At 43.7% G+C, this 21,506-nt stretch overlaps 1 protein-coding gene across 2 annotated transcripts in view; it reads left to right on the forward strand.

The window, feature by feature from the left end:
• LOC110502095 (zinc finger protein GLI2) overlaps positions 1–21,506 on the forward strand; it is a 116,628-nt gene that overhangs the window by 21,316 nt on the left and 73,806 nt on the right. For both annotated transcript variants that reach the window (XM_036959175.1, XM_036959176.1), the window contains one exon: positions 41–182. In XM_036959175.1, coding sequence (XP_036815070.1) covers positions 68–182 — 115 coding nt within the window. In that variant the 5' untranslated portion in view covers positions 41–67. The remainder of the gene's footprint in view (positions 1–40; positions 183–21,506) is intronic.

A 21,506-nucleotide genomic window follows, 5' to 3' on the forward strand; every position in this document is an offset into this window, starting at 1 on the left:
TTTTGCTTTAATCTTTCCTTTTCCCTCTCTGTGTCACTAGGTTGACTCGGACTCCCTGCTGTCCACCATGGAGACCTCTGCCCTTACAGCCACTGAGAAGAAGGAGCACACAGGATCAGGTCTGGATGGAGGCAGCTTCTCAGACCTGCCAAAGAAACCGTCTCCTACTACAGTTACCAGAGGTATGACTAGTCTAAGAGCTGCTACCTTCAACTACATCTCTCCAGTCCAAACCTCCCAATGTTTCCCTCTCTCCACTCTCTGTCTGTACCTTATAGCAATGCTCCCAGTCATAAAGTAGTGTCTTTAATACCCACATCAAATACATTATAGGAGTCCCCCTGTCATACGGTATCTCTCATACTGAAAATATTTTCAATATAAAATACTTCTTGACTTAATTGATCGTGCAGAAGGTAAAATGCATTAATTGAAAAATGACTCAGATATTGACTTTAAGTCGTGTTTTTGTTTCGGTGGTCTGTGTTGGTGTATGCTTTCATATTGGCTTATTCCCCCGCTCAGTGGCACATGAAAGAGATAGATGGCGAGGGACTGCATGATTCAAAGATGTCAGAGACTGGGAGATGAAAAAACACTACAATGAGGTTGAAAGACCTTGTTCTTACCTCCTGAGTATAAATGTTATGAATTACTAAAGCTGTCTGTGGTAACAGTGGACGACAGTGCATCAGAGTCGTCTGACACCGGCGAGGACCGGGAAGTACCTTTGATATGCTAATGAGCTTTTATCTGATAGTGTGGCATTGGTTAGTTATGTTTATTGATAAGCTTGGTGGCCTGCCATAAGCAAAGCTATATGAGTATTAATTGTTTAGAGAAATACATGAAAAATAGGACGTTTCTCTCTGTCCTCACTGGCGCCTCTACAAAGAAATGGTCAAAGATTGTTTCCAAAAATATTAATTATATTTATTGTCTTGGAATCTACTGTGGCCTATATCGGACACTTGCAATTCTTCAAACCCACATAGACAAACAAAGTATGATGGTTGTAAATTATGTTGTAAGTAAAATTGCATAGCATATGACTGAAATGGAAAGTGATGATACCCTTAGTGGGTCAGTCTGGTCTGAGGAGAAAAAAAGAGAGAGAGAGAGAAAGAAAGAAAGAAAGAAAGAAACTGAGAGGGAGAAAGAGTCAGAGAGAGAGAGAATGAGAGAGAGAGAGAGAGAGACAGAGAGAGAGAGAGAGAACCCATGCCAAGAGGACCTACACCCAGACCACAGCATCACTCCAACCAGCTAAGACCGCCCCAAGAAAAACCCGGCCACACCCTATATACCCCCCCCCCCCCCCCCCCCCCCCATATCAGACCAATGCCCCTTCTGCCCACCCCATGCTCCTTGCCCCTGAAGCAAGGACCTCAACATGACAGCAGGACATATGCCCAGGCCGTGAGTAGAGCAACAGGCCCAGCCCCCACTATTATACCCGACCAAGCCCCATCCTGCGACCTAAGAGGTATGTATCAGATGCTCAACATGCTCTGCTCACACCTACTGTGATGGTCCAGGCCTAAACCACACAAAAACAACACTAGACAATATGGAACACAAAGCTTTTACTATCTCATCCTGGAATATACAAGGTCTGAGGTCATCTGCCTTTGGCCTAAAGAGCAGGAACCCAGACTTCATCAAAGAAATTGGAAATACAGACATTGTCATCCTACAAGAAAACAATTAGGCAACAACAAATTCAATCCCTTCTAGACAATTTCCTGGACAAAAGGTGCCACTGTAATAGTGAATGTGTAAACTTGGCAGTAGAAAACCTAAACAGTATATTTTACCTCTCAGCTTCCCTATAAAACCTAAACAGTATAGTTTACCTCTCAGCTTCCCTATAAAACCTAAACAGTATATTTTACCTCTCAGCTTCCCTATAAAACCTAAACAGTATATTTTACCTCTCAGCTTCCCTATAAAACCTAAACAGTATATTTTACCTCTCAGCTTCCCTATAAAACCTAAACAGTTCAAGCAAACAACCTAAGACAATTAACAGCAATGACAAATGGTTTGATGAAGAATGCAAAAAGCTAAGAAGGAAATTGAGAAATGTATCCAACCAAAAACAGAGACCCAGAAAACCTGAGCCTACGCCTTCACTATGGTGAACCACTAAAACAATACAGAAATACATTACGGAAAAAGAAGGAGCAGCACATCAGAAATCAGCTCAATGTAATTGAAGAATCCATAGAATCTAAACAAACAACAAAGAGTTATCTATCCAAAACGGCGAGGTATGGATAAACCACTTCTCTAGTCTTTTTCGCTCTATAACAATGAACAAACAGCAAACACATACATGATCAAATATAAATTGCAGAATCAACTACTAAACTACTAAATACTATACATTCATGTACATACTACCTCAATTGGGCCGACCAACCAGTGCTTCCGCACATTGGCTAACCGGGCAATCTGCATTGTGTCCCACCACCCACCAACCCCTCTTTTACACTACTGCTACTCTCTGTTCCATCATATACGCATAGTCACTTTAACCATATCTACATGTACATACTACATCAATCAGCCCGACTAATCGTTGTCTGTATGTAGCCTCACTACTTTTATAGCCTCGCTACTGTATGTAGCCTGTCTTTTTACTGTTGTTTTATTTCTTCACCTACCTGTTGTTCACCTAACACCTTTTTTGCACTATTGGTTAGAGCCTGTAAGTAAGCATTTCACTGTAAGGTCTACTACACCTGTTGTATTCAGCGCATGTGACAAATAAACTTTGATTTGATTCGATTTAAAGACTACCAGAACGCACTGGATTCTCCAATTACAGTGAATGAACTACAGGACAAAATAGAAACCCTCCAATCTAAAAAGGCCTGTGGGGCTTATGGTATCCTCAATGAAATGATCAAATATACAGACCACAAATAACAATGTGCTGTACTTAAAACTCTTTAACATCATCCTCAGCTCTGGCATCTTCCCCAATATTTGGAACCAAGGACTGATCACCCCAATCCACAAATGTGGAGACAAATTTGACCCCAATAACTACCGGGGGATATGCGTCAACAGCAGCCTTAGGAAAATCCTCTGCATTATCATTAACAGCTGACTCATACATTTCCTCAATGAAAACATTGTACTGAGCAATTGTCAAATGTACTTTTTACCAAATTACTGTAACGACAGTCCACGTATTTACCATGCACACTCTAATTTACAAACAAACAAAACAAAACAAAGGCAAAGTCTTCCATGCGTTGTTGATTTTTTAAAAAAAGGCTTTTGTCTCAATTTGGCATGAGGGTCTGCTATACAAATTGATGGAAAGTGGTGTTGGGGGAAAAACATACAACATTATACAATCTATGTGCACAAACAACAAGTGTGTGGTTAAAATTGGCAAAAAAACACACATATTTCTTTCCACGGGACCGTGGGGTGAAACAGAGAGCTTAAGCTCCACCCTCTTCAACATATACAGTGCCTTGCGAAAGTATTCGGCCCCCTTGAACTTTGCGACCTTTTGCCACATTTCAGGCTTCAAACATAAAGATATAAAACTGTATTTTTTTGTGAAGAATCAACAACAAGTGGGACACAATCATGAAGTGGAACGACATTTATTGGATATTTCAAACTTTTTTAACAAATCAAAAACTGAAAAATTGGGCGTGCAAAATTATTCAGCCCCTTTACTTTCAGTGCAGCAAACTCTCTCCAGAAGTTCAGTGAGGATCTCTGAATGATCCAATGTTGACCTAAATGACTAATGATGATAAATACAATCCACCTGTGTGTAATCAAGTCTCCGTATAAATGCACCTGCACTGTGATAGTCTCAGAGGTCCGTCAAAAGCGCAGAGAGTATCATGAAGAACAAGGAACACACCAGGCAGGTCCGAGATACTGTTGTGAAGAAGTTTAAAGCCGGATTTGGATACAAAAAAGATTTCCCAAGCTTTAAACATCCCAAGGAGCACTGTGCAAGCGATAATATTGAAATGGAAGGAGTATCAGACCACTGCAAATCTACCAAGACCTGGCCGTCCCTCTAAACTTTCAGCTCATACAAGGAGAAGACTGATCAGAGATGCAGCCAAGAGGCCCATGATCACTCTGGATGAACTGCAGAGATCTACAGCTGAGGTGGGAGACTCTGTCCATAGGACAACAATCAGTCGTATATTGCACAAATCTGGCCTTTATGGAAGAGTGGCAAGAAGAAAGCCATTTCTTAAAGATATCCATAAAAAGTGTCGTTTAAAGTTTGCCACAAGCCACCTGGGAGACACACCAAACATGTGGAAGAAGGTGCTCTGGTCAGATGAAACCAAAATTGAACTTTTTGGCAACAATGCAAAACGTTATGTTTGGCGTAAAAGCAACACAGCTGAACACACCATCCCCACTGTCAAACATGGTGGTGGCAGCATCATGGTTTGGGCCTGCTTTTCTTCAGCAGGGACAGGGAAGATGGTTAAAATTGATGGGAAGATGGATGGAGCCAAATACAGGACCATTCTGGAAGAAAACCTGATGGAGTCTGCAAAAGACCTGAGACTGGGACGGAGATTTGTCTTCCAACAAGACAATGATCCAAAACATAAATCAAAATCTACAATGGAATGGTTCAAAAATAAACATATCCAGGTGTTAGAATGGCCAAGTCAAAGTCCAGACCTGAATCCAATCGAGAATCTGTGGAAATAACTGAAAACTGCTGTTCACAAATGCTCTCCATCCAACCTCACTGAGCTCGAGCTGTTTTGCAAGGAGGAATGGGAAAAAATGTCAGTCTCTCGATGTGCAAAACTGATAGAGACATACCCCAAGCGACTTACAGCTGTAATCGCAGCAAAAGGTGGCGCTACAAAGTATTAACTTAAGGGGGCTGAATAATTTTGCACGCCCAATTTTTCAGTTTTTGATTTGTTAAAAAAGTTTGAAATATCCAATAAATGTCGTTCCACTTCATGATTGTGTCCCACTTGTTGTTGATTCTTCACAAAAAAATACAGTTTTATATCTTTATGTTTGAAGCCTGAAATGTGGCAAAAGGTCGCAAAGTTCAAGGGGGCCGAATACTTTCGCAAGGCACTGTATACAGTGGGGAGAATAAGTATTTGATACACTGCCGATTTTGCAGGTTTTCCCACTTACAAAGCATGTAGAGGTCTGTAATTCTTATCATAGGTACACTTCAACTGTGAGAGACGGAATCTAAAAAAATCCAGAAAATCACATTGTATGATTTTTAAGTAATTAATTAGCATTTGTCCCATTAATTTTAATTACATTTTTTATTTATTTTTTAATTAATTACATTTTCAACTATGTATAGAGTGAGCATAGCCCTGCTATTGAGAAAGGCCGCCGTAGGCAGACCTGGCTCTCAAGAGAAGACAGGCTATGTGCACACTGCCCACAAAATGAGGTGGAAACTGAACTGCTCTTCCTAACCTCCTGCCAAATGTATGACCATATTAGAGACACATATTTCCCTCAGATTACACAGATCCACAAAGAATTCAAAAACAAATCCAATTTTGATAAATTCACATATCTTTTGGGTGAAATTCCACAGCAGCAAGATGTGTGACCTGTTGCCAGAAGGAACTGATGAAGTGAAGAACAAACACCATTGTAAATACAACTTACATTTATGTTGATTTTTTCTCCCCTTTTGTACTTTAACTAGTTGCACATCATTACAACACGGTATATAGACATAATATTACATTTTACATGTCTTTATTCTTTTGGAACTTTTGTGAGTGTAATTTTTGCTGTACATTTTTCATTGTTTATTTCACTTTAGTTTATTATCTACTTCACTTGCTTTGGCAATGTAAACATATGTTTCCCATGCCAATAAATCCCCTTAAATTTAAATTGAAATAGAATTGAGAGAGAGAGAGAGAGAGAGAGAGAGAGAGAGAGAGAGAGGCAGACCCTCTCATATATAAAAAATGAGACCTCCTGTTTTCATCAGTGATTATATGTGTGATGACAACTCCTCATAACGAGGTCTGAGGACCTTGTTCTTGGCTCCAGAGGTTCAACGTTATAAATAAGTTAGAACTGCATAGTGGAGCGGTTCTGCGGTCCTTCCTTCTGAGATGCACAAAGACATCTAGCAAGGGCCCACCACTGAAACCTTAATAGAACTTATCAGTGGGATATTTTTACTGTTTAATGAAGGGCTTGGTGGCCTTCCCTCAACCAACTATAATCACCCTACATTCTCTATTCACTCATTGGCAACAGTGAAAGTAGAACATTTATAGCCATACTGACTTGGTTACATAGTTATAGCCCTAGTTTTTATCTTCTTATCGACACCTTTTCACTGATTCTGCAATTAACATGCAGATCATAACAGGAATATGAATATAGGGCATAGCGTGAATAAATCAATATGACAGTGTATTATTCTTAGTACATTTCTCAAAGTAACCAAAACGAATGGCCTCATTCCCTCAACTCTATTGAAAACTACTGTAAAGTCAAAGGCTAACTAACTGAAGCATCGTCAGACCATTCTCAGTGAAAGTGCTAAGAAAAACACTCAAATGTTTGTATAAGATATACTGGTAAAACATCCAAGTCATTACAAATGAATAAAGTTCTACCAGCTATGTTTTTTCTCTTCGCCGGCCTGGTCTAGACTCATTGGCAGTTAGAACATCAGCGTCTTACGAACAAAACTCAATTTCAGTTGGGTTTCATGGAGACATGGAGACTTGACCAGTTACATTTGAGTCCATGATTCTTAATCCATAATGGAAGTATGTCTGGCCTTTATAGCTCGTAGTGCAAGAGGCCGTGGCTAGATGGGGACGGGGCCGTGGCTAGACGGGGACGGGGCCGTGGCTAGACGGGGACGGGGCCGTGGCTAGACGGGGACGGGGCCGTGGCTAGACGGGGACGGGGCCAGACGGGCACGGGGCCGTGGCTAGACGGGGACGGGGCCAGACGGGCACGGGGCCGTGGCTAGACGGGGACGGGGCCGTGGCTAGATGGGGACGGGGCCGTGGCTAGACGCGGACGGGGCCGTGGCTAGACGGGGCCGTGACTAGACGGGGACGGGGCCGTGGCTAGACGGTGACGGGGCCGTGGCTAGAAGGGGACGGGGCCGTGGCTAGACGGGGACGGGCCGTGGCTAGACGGGGCCGTGGCTAGACGGGGACGGGGCCGTGGCTAGACGGGGACGGGGCCGTGGCTAGACGAGGACGGGGCCGTGGCTAGATGGGGACGTGGCTGGACGGGGCCGTGGCTAGAAGGGGACGGGGCCGTGGCTAGACGGGGCCGTGGCTAGAAGGGGACGGGGCCGTGGCTAGACGGGGCCGTGGCTGGACGGGGACGGGGCCGTGGCTGGACGGGGACGGGGCCGTGGCTAGACGGGGCCGTGGCTAGAAGGGGACGGGGCCGTGGCTAGACGGGGACGGGCCGTGGCTAGACGGGGCCGTGGCTAGACGGGGACGGGGCCGTGGCTAGACGGGGACGGGGCCGTGGCTAGACGGGGCCGTGGCTAGACAGGGCCGTGGCTAGACGGGGACGGGGCCGTGGCTAGACGGGGACGGGGCCGTGGCTAGAAGGGGACGGGGCCGTGGCTAGACGGGGACGGGGCTAGACGGGGACAGGGCCAGACGGGCACAGGGCCGTGGCTAGACGGGGACGGGGCCGTGGCTAGACGGGGAAGGGGCCGTGGCTAGACGGGGAAGGATGATGTTGGCTTGGCATGACTCCACCTGTTCCTTGATATGCATCAGGCTGTTTCTCTAGCTGGGCCTTGTTAATGATTTTAAATGGGCACCCGCAGTCTCAGTGACAGCCCGCATCTGTTTGGCAGGGCAGACTCTTGCAGGCTGGTGTGTGTGTGTGTGTGTGTGTGTGTGTGTGTGTGTGTGTGTGTGTGTGTGTGTGTGTGTGTGTGTGTGTGTGTGTGTGTGTGTGTGTGTGTGTGTGTGTGTGTGTGTGTGTGTGTGTGTGTGTGTGTGTGTGTGTGTTTTTGTGTGTTTGTGTGTGTGTGTGTGTGTGTGTGTGTGTGTGTGTTCTGGTATAGGCTGTAACACACAGCAACACAAACCTCAGTCTGTAGGGTTTATTGGTCTGTCTCTCTGGTTGTAAATAGCCAGATCAGGTTCCTAGTATAGGACAGTAAACATCTCAGTATTTCAAAGCAGATCTCTAAGCTGAATCGTAATGTTTGTGATCTTTCCCTTACAGAAAATCGCATGATTTCATGACGTTTCACATGTGAAAGATGTGGAACACTTCACATGTGATCACATGTTTTCACAGGTGTAGTTTCATGCTATCACAGGTTGCTTTAAATTTTGTCACATGTTATCACGTGTTCACATAAGATCACGTGATCACGTAAAATTCATGGTCCAAAACTGTTTGTGAAACAGTTGTAGACAGCCTACACACCCTGTCTTTATCTAACACCTCAGATTGTAGTTTTGTTCAAATGGCGACATTCACAAATCTAAATCCAGTATACCGCTATTGAGCCTAAACTCTGTGTGACTGGTGACTACACTAGATGGATGGAGCAGGCGCGTGCAGTGTAATTAATTGTTTTAAGAGAGTGGCGAGTTGGTGATATGGACAGAGCAGCGTGTTAACCACAGCAGCCGTGGTCTCCGTAGCGAGGGTAAGTGAGTAATGGTCAAGGTAAGAGGGGTTCCGAGAGGTGATCGGGGATTAGAAGGGTGTGTGAAGTGTCTCTTTCCACCACGCCTCTCTCCTCGTCCCTGCTCTGCTCTGGGGAAGGTGCTTTGGAGTTCATGCTGCTGGCAGAGAAAAATGTGACCAGAAAAAGAAAGGAAAAGTTGTTCATAGGCAGGAACACGCCAAAGGGACATCCACTAATCTTCCTGAGAAAAGAGACAGGGATTTCTGCTCTTTCTTTCTTTCTCTCCCTCTAAATAAGGCCCTTGCACTGTTGTGGTTCTGTAAGCCCGTGAATGGCAGGGTGAGAATAGGGGATTTGTGACTCAGAGTGACTCCCTCATATGTTTAAAGAATAAATATCCTCATGAGTGGAATATTCTGTGTAGGCAGAAGTACTTTTTAAGATATCTAGAACATTGCTCTAACTCCACAACATGTGGATGAGCGCCTCAGTATTCATTCCCCATGTCTTAAAGAAGAGTAGACAAGGCAGTGCAAGAGATAAATAGTTCTGGTATCTGTGTTGCACAAGACACCACCTCGCCTGGACCTACTACTTAGAAAGCAGCATGACACACACAGCTGAGAAGCCCTGAATATATTGATTTATTTCATATCCCCAGTAGATTGTCATGTTGGGAAAGAAATTACCAGCTGTATCCAGTGCCATGTACAGTATTTCACAATCACAACATCGTATCAGTAATGCCTTAACTGACCATATACATGAGAAGACCTCATGTCTTGCAGGAAGGTGAAGCTATTGACTGGCTCGGCCCAATTCTGCTTTCCTCTCGGGGCGATCCGATCCTCCACACACTAGCAGGAACTGACTGTTGTTTTTTATAACTGAATAAGACAGAGACAGATATCATTATAGAGCTTATAGACTTATACATACACTTGACTCTACATCTAGATCAGATATTCATAAGCGTATATTAAGTCATTCCATTACACTATTACACCCCAGCTGCCACAATGATCTGGTTTGTTGGAACTCTGGTCTGGTGTTCTCTCTCTCTCTCTCTCTCTCTCTCTCTCTCTCTCTCTCTCTCTCTCTCTCTCTCTCTCTCTCTCTCTCTCTCTCTCTCTCTCTCTCTCTCTCTCTCTCTCTCTCTCTCTCTCTCTATATATGGATCCTTTAGGGCCCTCAAACTCAACTTGAAGCCAGTTCCACTTCCACTGGTCTGTTCCTATAGCTGGGGTAGACAGGCTACAGCCTATTCCTATAGTCTAGGCTGAGGCCAGGGGAGTCCATCCGGCCCATGTGTCTCCCCCCTCCCTCAGGGCCTGCACACACAGCTGGTGAAAACAGTGTCAGCCAGACAGTCAGCCAGCCATTCAGCCAGCAAATCAGTCAGCCAATGAGTCAGCCACCAGTCATCTAGGTGTCTGTCCAGAATAGAATAGGACAATATTGTATCTACAATATTGTATTCACATACTCAAAGTTTTTCTAGAGAATGTTGTAGGGAAAAGTAATTCCATGAATGCCTCAATTGACAAAGTCACAGTTCCGTACTGCTCTTAGCTACTTTGACACTCTACCTGAAAAGAAGCACTGTTGGCCCATAGCCTTCCCCATCCCTGGTATTAGAGGCCTTTGTGACTGCTGTTGCAGCTCTGTTAGGCTCACAGGATATTGATTTGTAGCGACACTAGAATTCCTCCTTAGGCTGAGGGAGTTGGTTTGCTAGTAATTACAGATCTAAGGTTACACTGCTGAAACAGGCTGGTAATACCACAGCATTAGCCATTAGCAATTAGCCTCATTATGGAGGGCTTATAATAGAGACAGAGAGTCACATACCACATGTTCAATCACCCGCACATGTAAGTTAGTCAGACATTTAATCTAAGTAAACCTAGTCAAATAAACATTTATAAGAAATCATTTTTTGTTTGGTTAAAAAACAAAGAAAAAAGTGTTTAAAGTTTTTCTTATTTTATGTTCGTTTTTGGTCAGCTTCGTCCATTATAAGAGTCAGGTCAGCAGCTAAGCTTAAAAAGGAGGAAGAGTAGGAGGAGAAATTCCATAAACATTTAGTGACATTCAACTTTTCCAGTATTTGTGTGGTCAGTGCAGCAGGGAAAATCCTGTCTGAAATAAGACAGTAGGTATGTTCCAAATGGCACTGTTTTCCCTATATAGTGCACTACTTTTCACCAGGGCCAACAGGGAATAGGATGCAATTTGGGATGTACCCAGTGCAGCCCACAACCCTGACACCAGTGCTGGCTACTGGCCTCTCTCTCAGGATAAAATGCAGGCAGGCAGACGGCAGGGCTACAGTAAACTGTGAGACCAGCAAAATAAGCAGACAGGTTATCCTGAGTAAATGCAGCAGACCCAGGGATAACAAACAGAGGCATCCCAGACCACAACTCTGTCCTGGCCGGCGGGTTGTGGGCTGGGAACAACCAATCCAAAACCAATCCAACCAAGCCTTTATGTTTTCTGGACTGTAACATTGAAGTCCCTTGCATGTTTCTTTTTCCATAAATAGTTATGTTCTGTACCATGCCATAGCTAGACAGGCATGTCATTTTGGTGTTTCACTTTAGGCCATGGTTAAATACAGGCTCTTCAGAATGGTGGAGTGTATTTTCCTCACTGAGAAAGTACTTTCTAGCACTACTTAAAGATGCAGTCCGGTATCTTCAGAACATTTTACACAAATTGCACAATAACAACATCTGCAGGATGTAACATATCATATGAAATGGATAACGTAGTACACAATTGGATGAAGTGGTACACCAAAAAAGGGGACTCATTTTGAGCTCCACTTTCAAAACTACTGATTGAAATTATACAAAAGTTCTGGATCATCACTTTAAAGGATTTCAGTAGATAGGCCTACAGTACACCCTGTGATTACAGTACAGGCTCTGAGACCGATGTTACTTCAATGTATGGTTGTCATGGTCCCCAGAAACATGTAAACAGGCCCGCTACCAGCCTCATGGAAAACTAGTTTGTGATGTCATACGCCAGACAGCTCTGGGAGAAGAAGAGATGTGGGGAAAATAAATAGTAATTTTCATAACAACTGGGTAGAAATGGAGTGAGTGATGAGTAAGTGAAATCCCTTCATGTGAGCTCTTTGGTTAGAAAGATTTTCCTTTAGAGAGGATTCCTTCTTTTTGAAAGTGTAGGATTTAAATGAATCATTTTCTTGTTTACATCTCATAGTCATGAGAAAGACATGGTGGCTGTGACCTTGAATCATAGTCATGCTCCATGTCCTCTTTGTGCTTTTCTGAAAGCTTGGCCGTCCCCACACCCACTATGTTGCTGAGATCAGTTCCGCTGAATAAGGGGATAGTTAGCAGCCAAACTTAACCATAACCAGTTTTAACCCTCAGCCAAACTTAACCCTAACACAGTTTAACCTCAGCCAAATTTAACCCTAACACAGTTTAACCTCAGCCAAACTTAACCCTAACCCAGTTTAACCTCAGCCAAACTTAACCCTAACACAGTTTAACCTCAGCCAAACTTAACCCTAACCCAGTTTAACCTCAGCCAAACTTAACCCTAACCCAGTTTAACCTCAGCCAAACTTAACCCTAACCCAGTTTAACCTCAGCCAAACTTAACCCTAACCCAGTTTAACCTCAGCCAAACTTAACCCTAACACAGTTTAACCTCAGCCAAACTTAACCCTAACACAGTTTAACCTCAGCCAAACTTAACCCTAACCCAGTTTAACCTCAGCCAAACTTAACCCTAACCCAGTTTAACCTCAGCCAAACTTAACCCTAACCCAGTTTAACCTCAGCCAAACTTAACCCTAACCCAGTTTAACCTCAGCCAAACTTAACCCTAACACAGTTTAACCTCAGCCAAACGTAACCCTAACTCAGTTTAACCACAGCCAAACTTAACCCTAACACAGTTTAACCTCAGCCAAACTTAACCCTAACCCAGTTTAACCACAGCCAAACTTAACCCTAACCCAGTTTAACCTCAGCCAAACTTAACCCTAACCCAAATGTCCAGTTCCTTCCTGCGTGTTGTGACTCATGTAAAACATCTGTAATAACAGTATACACTCAGTATACAAAACATTAAGAACACTTGCTCTGACCAGGTGAATCCAGGTGAAAGCTATGCTCCCTTATTGATGTCACTTGTTAAATCCACTTCAATCAGTGTAGATGAAAGGGAGGAGACAGATTAAATATTTTTAAGCCTTGAGACATGGATTGTGAAGGTCTGCCATTCAGAGGATGAATGGGCAAGACAAAATATTGAAGTGCTTTTGAACAGGGTATGGTAGTAGGTGTCAAGGTCACCAGTTTGTGTCAAGAACTGCAACTCCGCTGGGTTTTTCACACAACAGTTTCCCGTTTGCATCAAGAATAGTCCACCACCCAAAGGACATCCAGCCAACTTGACACAACGGTGGGAAGCATTGGAGTCAACATGGGCCAGCATCCCTGTGGAATGCTTTCGACACCTTGTAGAGTCCATGACCCAACGAATTGAGGCTGAGCTAAGGGCAAAATGGGGGGAGGGGTGCAACTGAAGATTAGGATGATATTCCTAATGTTTGGTATACTCAGTGTAGTCTAGGATTTTAGGTAGATTCCCTCAATAGGAAGTATGCGTGTGCATTCTTAGCCCAGGCTTCAGAGGATCATCAGGGTCATCCCACTGCTGCAGCAGATACAGACTTGTCTCTCTCTGTCTTTCACCCCAAGATGCCCCTCACCTTCACCTCTCCCACACACACATACACACATCCACCTGGTCCCTCTGCTTGATCATAAGACACGGAACAGTTCCTTACCTCCGTATCAATGATAGTGAGGATGGCCATCAAACTGCCATGGTAAACATGTTGCATTTCATTTCATTATATCCTAAATACAGACGCAAAACACATGTTGAATCCTAAACAATGAGGGCCTACTGACTCAATCTATAACAGAGTAGAATCCCTTTACAGTAGTAGAAATGTAAAGTACATTTGCAGGAATGTATGTGTGTGTATTGTATATACATGATATGTCCTATAGATGTGGACATTCTCCAAGTGTAAATTCTCCATGTGTACATTCTCCAAGTGTTAGCTTTGACTCTGAGAGGGTTGGTGTATTTAAGAGTCAAAGAGCTCAGTAAGTCCTTCTTATTCAACACAGTTGTAGTGGACTAAGAAGGTTCCTACTCGCTCTGAAATTCCCATGGCTGTACTCGCCACACAGTGTACTTAACAGAAGAGTTTACAATTCAAGCGTCCGCTTCTTTAAACTTCCCTGAATAACAATAATTTAGCTGGTGAGTTTTTACAGTTTAATTTCTTCATTGTGAGGGGATAAACCTTTAATTGTGACTGAGGAAGTTGCTTAATCCAGACAGAAGGAAGCTGAGCTCAGAGGCTGAGAGGTGTCAGGGACTTTACTTCCTGAGGCCACAGTTTAGTTTACCCTTTTCTCTCTCATCGCTCTCTCTCTCTCTCTCCTCTCTCTCTCTCTCTCTCATCGCTCTCTCTCTCTCTCTCTCTCTCTCTCTCTCTCTCTCTCTCTCTCTCTCTCTCATCGCTCTCACTCTCTCTCTCATCTACAGTGGCTTGTGAAAGTATTCACCTCCCTTGGCAGTTTTCCCATTTTATTGACTTACAACCTGGAATTAAAATAGTTTGGGGGGGGGGGGGTTGTATCATTTTATTTACACAACATGCCTACCATTTTGGAGATGCAAAATATTTTTTATTGTGAAACAAACAAGAAATAAGACAAGAAAACTGAAAACCTGAGCATGCATAACTATTCACCCCCCAAAAGTCAATATTTCATAGAGCCACCTTTTCCAGCAATTACAGCTGCAAGTCTCTTGAGGTATGTTTCTATAAGCTCGGTACATCTAGCCACTGGGATTTCTGCCCATTCTTCAAGGCAAAACTGCTCCAGCCATTTCAAATAGGATGGGTTCTGCAAGTGTACAGCAATCTTTAAGTCATACCACAGATTCTCAATTGGAATGAGGTCTGGGCCTTTCCAAGACATTTAAATGTTTCCCCTTAAACCACTTGAGTGTTGCCTTAGCAGTATGCTTAGGGTCATTGTCCTGCTGGAAAGTGAACCTCTGTCCCTGTCTCAAATCTCTGGAAGACTGAAACAGGTTTCCCTCAAGAATTTCCCTGTATTTAGGGCCATCCATCATTCCTTAAATTCTGACCAATTTCCCAGTTTCTGCCGATATAAAACATCCCCACAGCATGATGCTGCCATCACCATGCTTCACTGTGGGGATGGTGTTCTCGTTGTGATGAGAGGTGCTGGGTTTGCGCCAGACATAGCATTTTCCTTGATGGCCAAAAAGCAACATTTTTGTCTCATCTTTTGGCAAACACCAAACGCGTTTGCTTATTTTTTCTTTAAGCAATGGCTTTTTTCTGGCCACTCTTCATCAAAGCCCAGCTCTGTGGAGTGTACAGCTTAAAGTGGTCCTATGGACAGATACTCCAATCTCCGCTGTGGAGCTTTGCAGCTCCTCCTTCTTGGCAGGTTTGTTGCGGTGACATATTCTTTCCACTTTTTAATAATGGATTTAACAGTGCTCCGTGGTATGTTCAAAGTTTCAGATATTTTTTTATAACCCAACCCTGATCTGTACTTCTCCACATCTTTGTCCCTAACCTGTTTGGAGAGCGCCTTGGTCTTCATGGTGCCACTTGCTTTGTGGTGTTGCAGACTCTGAGGACTTTCAGATCCGGTGTATTTATACTGAGATCATGTGACAGATCATGTGACACTTAGATTGCACACAGGTGGACTTTATTTAACTAATTATGTGACTTCTGAAGGTCATTGGTTGCACCAGATCTTATTTAGGGGCTTCATAGCAAAGGGGCTGAATACATATACAGGCACCACTATTCATTTTATTTTTATTTATTTTTATTTTTTGGAAACATTAATTTTTTTCATTTCACTTCACCAATTTGGACTATTTTGTGTATGTCCATTACATGAAATCCAAATAAAAATCTATTTAAATTAAAGGTTGTAATGCAACAAAATAGGAAAAACGCCAAGGGGATGAATACTTTTGCAAGGCACTGTATCTCATCTCTCTATGCTCCAGGTAATATTTCCTCTAGGCCAGTCAGGCCAGTCTCTCTCTGCTGGTGGAGACAGGGAGGCGTCTCGGCCTGGAGGCCCGTGAGGGAGCCAGTCAGGGGCTGCCAACAGCCGAGCAAACAACATGCATGCAGCCTGTAGGAACATAGAGCCAGAGCTATCCCAATACTACTCCATGGCTGTTCACGCCATTACCACATACTGGACTGTCCAGTGCAGGGTTCTATTTCAGTTCAAGCCTCAAGGACAATTCGAATTGGAGGTGGAATTTCAGTCTTATTCGTTCTGACTGAATTGACCCCAACTCTGATCTAGTGTGTTCACTGTCCATATGAAGACCAGTGTCACCCTAACAACTTACAAAAGTATTTTATCCTCCCATTCTGCATTCTCCTATTGGTTTAAAGTGGTACAACTTTCATTCTGGGGTTAGCTAATTCAAGCTCTAACTGTTATGGGAATAGTGTTTCAGAGGAGTGGGTATGAATTTAAATATCCACTGGATAAATAAATATATTTTATTTTGACAAATTTCTTATGAGTGATATTGAATAAATGTGTGAAGAACATCTGTGGAAAATTGTAGGAACAGACCCCGCCACAGGGTTGTGACTTGCAGTATCCCAATTTGTCATTCTTTCTTTGTACATTACAGCAGCTGCAAATGACTTACTACACATGATATCTGACATTTAGCAAGGTCCCTCTGAAGTATCAAAGACTTTCGTTCTTGTCTGCCTGCCAGAAGGCAGAAAGTATCATTTTTGTTCACTTTAAAGGTTTTACACAGATTTATTTCATATAGCCTCTAATGGTTTTGTCAGAAAATATAACTTTTAGCAAGTCAAAAGAAACTGTGAATAGTGTTTTTGCAGGTGTGCATGCACAGACTAACACTAGACGAGGCTTTGTATGATTCTCTAAATAGGGCCTTGTGTGCCTGTCTGTCTGTTTAGTTAGCTCATGTTCAGGGCAACTCGACACGGCAGCTTGTCAGACCTGTAGAGACACTGTAATAGCCCTCAACTCCCTAAGAAAGCCACTTTTGACTCAATACGAAACGTTTTCAATTGACACAACTCAGCTCCAATGAGGCCTGAAAACCACAACAGTGCAGCTACAAATCGAGCCTTGCTACGAAATTTCACAAGCTGTTCCATTAAAGTAAAATACCTGTGAAAGAGACGAAATTGTGTTGGTATTTAAAAAAAATCGCTTACGCTTTCAGAAACTGGCGTCTTGTTGTCCTTCACCAGTTACCATACTGCTCATATAAGAAAATAGGACAGACTGTTAGGCAATAACGGGTGGTTCTGTATTCTCAAGTTCTACATAAACCGTTTCATGGAATATTTTCCCTCATTAACACTGTAAAAGGGTATGGAATCTGAATGGGCCAGTTCTAGTTTCTCTCCTACAGGACTAATGGAAAGAGCCAAGTCCCAATTTACCAGGTGCTTGTTTGTCACGGTTTGCAGCACAGGTGTGGACAGGTCACACTTTGAACTGGAACAAGGCCCTTTGTTTGTTAAGGACTGTGTTATTCAGGATTAGTGTCAGCACCAGGATTTTAAATGTACAGTAGCATGCAGCCTGACAGCCATTTTCCCTGTTGTGAGGCGGAGCGTTGGGGAGCATCTATTAAACAATCTGAATCTTAATCACATCAAGTTTTTGGGGATGCTATAATTGTGTAGGTATTTTATAGATCAGTAATTATGTGTAACGTCTTACTTATGCCCATCCACTCAAACGTGCTGAATTTATTTTCGGTTGGCAAAAACACTATCGTTTCTGCTGGTCTCGCTCTCTCTGCCTCCACCCAGTTAATAGATCAATTAGCTTGTCATAATACAACCTCAGGTGATCCCAGGCTTCAGTTCATGTAAAGTCTCCTGAGGTGGGGGGGGGGGGGGGGGGGGGGCTGTTATGGGAGGGCGGGGGTAGAGACGTGTGGCTGGTGTAGTGGCTCAGTAACCCATGGTTAGGTGATAGATACCACATGTAAGCTGTGCCAAGTAGTGGTCCTAATAGGAGCTGACAAGTGGCGGTCTGCAGGTCTGACAGGGCAGATCATATTTCTGCTGGCTGCAGACATGGTTTCAGACATGGTCCTGTTCAGGCCCAGTTTTAGAGCAACTGACACTCTAAAAGAGACGCTTTGCAACTGGATAAGGAGTGAAGTAGGTCCTACACACACCACTGCTCCACCACACACATTTTATTGGGCTGGTAAATGCACAAAGTTTCGATCTGGATCATACAAACTATTTCAACAGGTTAAGGCTCCACTAGCTCCCTACTCACTCCACACTTGCTCCCCTGTACGTCCCACCCTACTTCACCCCAGCTATGGCAAAAGCCCAGGCCTAACAGGCCTAAGTGTAAGGGAAAAAGAGGCAGAGGTCAGACAAACAGAGCAGCTCTTGAGTGCGGTGGTGGTGGAGCTAAGCTGTGTGGAGCTCTGGCAATAGATTACGCCTTGAAGGAAAATGTGATATATGACTCTATCAAAGCAACCAGTTGATTTCTGCGTCGTCGTCATTCATTTCCCACATCCAGCAGCTATGATGACTTCACGGTCACAAGAGAGCTCCTCTCTGTCTATCAAGAGAGCAGAATATGGTCGGCCTATTTAAAATTAGGAGAATTAAAAATAACACAGGGGGGCAACGTGTGGCACCCAGTATGACCCACAGTACAACCCACAGAACAGCCCACAAGAAGAACAAGACTTGGCCTGCGTCCCAAATTGCACCCTATTCCACCTACTGTATATCATGCACTACTTTGGACCAGGGCCCATTGGACTTTGGTCCAAAGTAGGGCACTTCATAGGGAATACATTTGGGATGGATACTTGGATTAGTTAGGGGACATCTGTGGCACATGTGGATCATCTCATCATCAAGGCGGAAGGGGTGATTGTTAAACTTCAATGTGCTGCTCTTAGATTGGGGGCTTTCTTTGCTTTGATGGGAAGGAAAAATGCTTTGTAATCAGAGTCTTGGAAAAACAAGCACTGTGCTGTTTTAACCCCGTCAGAACCATCCTTACCGACAAGCCAATGTCAGGAGGCCAGAGGTTTGCCTTACTTTATCTATGCATGATTTTAGATCTCAAGTACAGTATGTCAATGTACAGTATAGTACTTCTACATTGGGATTGCTCTAAGGTAAGGACACACCAAAAAGATGGGGCGACAGTCAGGTGATGGTTGGCCTCTGACCAATCGTTAGTCCTGTGTGTCCTTTACTTTAGTGACTGAACCTCGAACCATTGATACCAACATCGTGTCATCCATGTTGTCAAACCATATACACACAAACAGTCTTGACTAAGATCCACTGCTGTATTCCTTTCCTCCTCGTCTCAACATTAACACTAATGACAGTCCTTTTAAGTCTTGATAGGAAACATAAAACCTCTTGGTGCTCTTTGATATGTTCCCTAAACGTCTCATTACAACAGTGGTAGAGTAGAGAGTCACCATCTGCTAGTGATTTAGATGTGGTCTAAAACCTTAATGACATAGTCCTCAGTCACACTGCTGCTCTATCATTGGTGGGGGGGGGGGGGGGGTATTACAAAGTGCATTAATCACTTTTTCTCAAGGCAACCATGTACCATTCCTGTCATTTACATTACTCTTGGGTATTATTATTATTTTTACATTCATATGTTTAGAGACATATTCTAATCATAAGGTGTAATGGTATATCTTCACAGTGTATAGTAAATATCACAGGAGGCCGGTGGCCCCTTAATTGGGAGGACGGGCTCATAATAATGGCTGGAATAGAGTGAATGGAATGGTATCAAACACATGGATGTGTATCAAACTCAAATCAAATGTATTTATATAGCCCTTCGTACATCAGCTGATATCTCAAAGTGCTGTACAAAAACCCAGCCTAAAACCTCAAACAGTAAGCAATGCAGGTATTGAAGCACATTGGCTAGGAAAAACTCCCTAGAAAGGCCAAAACCAAGGAAGAAACCTAGAGAGGAACCAGGCTATGAGGGGTGGCCAGTCCTCTTCTGGCTGTGCCGGGTAGAGATTATAACAGAACATGGCCAAGATGTTCAAATGTTCATAAATGACCAGCATGGTCAAATAATAGGTCTGGGACAGGTAGCACGTCCGGTGAACAGGTCAGGATTCCAAAGCCGCAGGCAGAACAGTTGAAACTGGAGCAGCAGCACGGCCCGGTGGACTGGGGACAGCAAGGAGTCATCATGCCAGGTAGTCCTGAGGCATGGTCCTAGGGCTCAGGTCCTCCGAGAGAGAGAAAGAAAGACAGAGAGAGAATTAGAGAGAGCATGCTTAAATTCACACAGGACACCGGATAAGACAGGAGAAGTACTCCAGACATAACAAACTGACCCTAGCCCCCCTACACATAAACTACTGCAGCATACATACTGGAGGCTGAGACAAACCATTTTATCAAACCATTCCATTCACTCCATTCCAGCCATTATTATGAGCCGTCCTCCACCCGCAGCCTCCCTTTTCTTTTGCTGGTGTTGTCTTTGCCGCTGTTCGCACTTAGTCTCTGAATGGAAGGGGGTAAACAGACGATAGCCCACTCTGAGCTGTGTGCATGCAATACGTGTGTGTGTGTGCGTGTGTATGTGTCTAGGACACATTTAGGGTGTTTACCCAGGCCCGTCTGTTCCTCCCCCCTCATCAAACCACACACACACACACACGACAGCCTCCTTCCCCAGCCCCAGTCCACTCTAAGATCAATATGACACTTATTTGCAGAGCTAGGACTGCACTCTGAGAAGGACTGCGAGAAGAGAGAGAAAAGAGAGACACGCATGCCATGCCCTTGTCTGACAATATTTACCATGGTGTTGAAGAAGGATAAAGGAGTGTGTGAACAGAACTTAGTGGACTCACAATTGACTCCTGGGCTTGACTCCAAACGCACTCCAACACATGGCCTTTATGAGGGGACTTTGTACACTATTTTATTGATTACTGCGTTGTTGGGTTTGTAGATTGCAAGAAAGGCATTTTACTGTACTTGTGCACGTTACATTAAAACTTGAAACAAACTTTGGGAAGATAAAGAAGATACCGTTCAGACACGTTCTGAGGTGAACAAGCTCGTCTCCCATCTGGGTCACACACTCTAAGGACGTAGCAGCTAATTTTATCACACAATGTAGCATCTAGCTATTGTCACTCGACTCATGGTGACGGATGATTAGTTATCATGAGGGTTGTTGTTGTAGCTGAGTAATGTCCCAGACTCTCTATCCGTTTCTTTCTTTGTCTCTTGTCTCATGAGGTTTGGCTCTTTCTTTCACCTGCCTTTTTGTGAGAAGCTGCATTGCAACAAACATGGATGGTGCTTATCAAGTAAGCAAACATCTAAACAAAATCGTTCCTTGAGTTGTAAATGGACTCCCCCAGTTCTACAAGGCCTCACCCTGGACCTTGTACCATCCTACACATCAGCCCATATCCCCAGTAATAGTAGTGGCTGTGTGTGTGCCTACGGTGTCTGTAACAACCATATTGTTATTTTGCTTTACTCAAGTCACTCACAGTGTTGTATGAATTCTCCAGTGTTTGATTGGCCTGCCCACACTAACTATACGAAGAGTAATTAAGATGGACATGTAGATTAACACAGATCAACCTCTCCCTCTCTTCTACCAAGTAAATCCACCGTTGAACGTGTCGACCTCTCTGCCAGCCA

Source organism: Oncorhynchus mykiss, chromosome 22 (assembly GCF_013265735.2).
Source record: "Oncorhynchus mykiss isolate Arlee chromosome 22, USDA_OmykA_1.1, whole genome shotgun sequence".
NCBI lineage: Eukaryota > Metazoa > Chordata > Actinopteri > Salmoniformes > Salmonidae > Oncorhynchus > Oncorhynchus mykiss.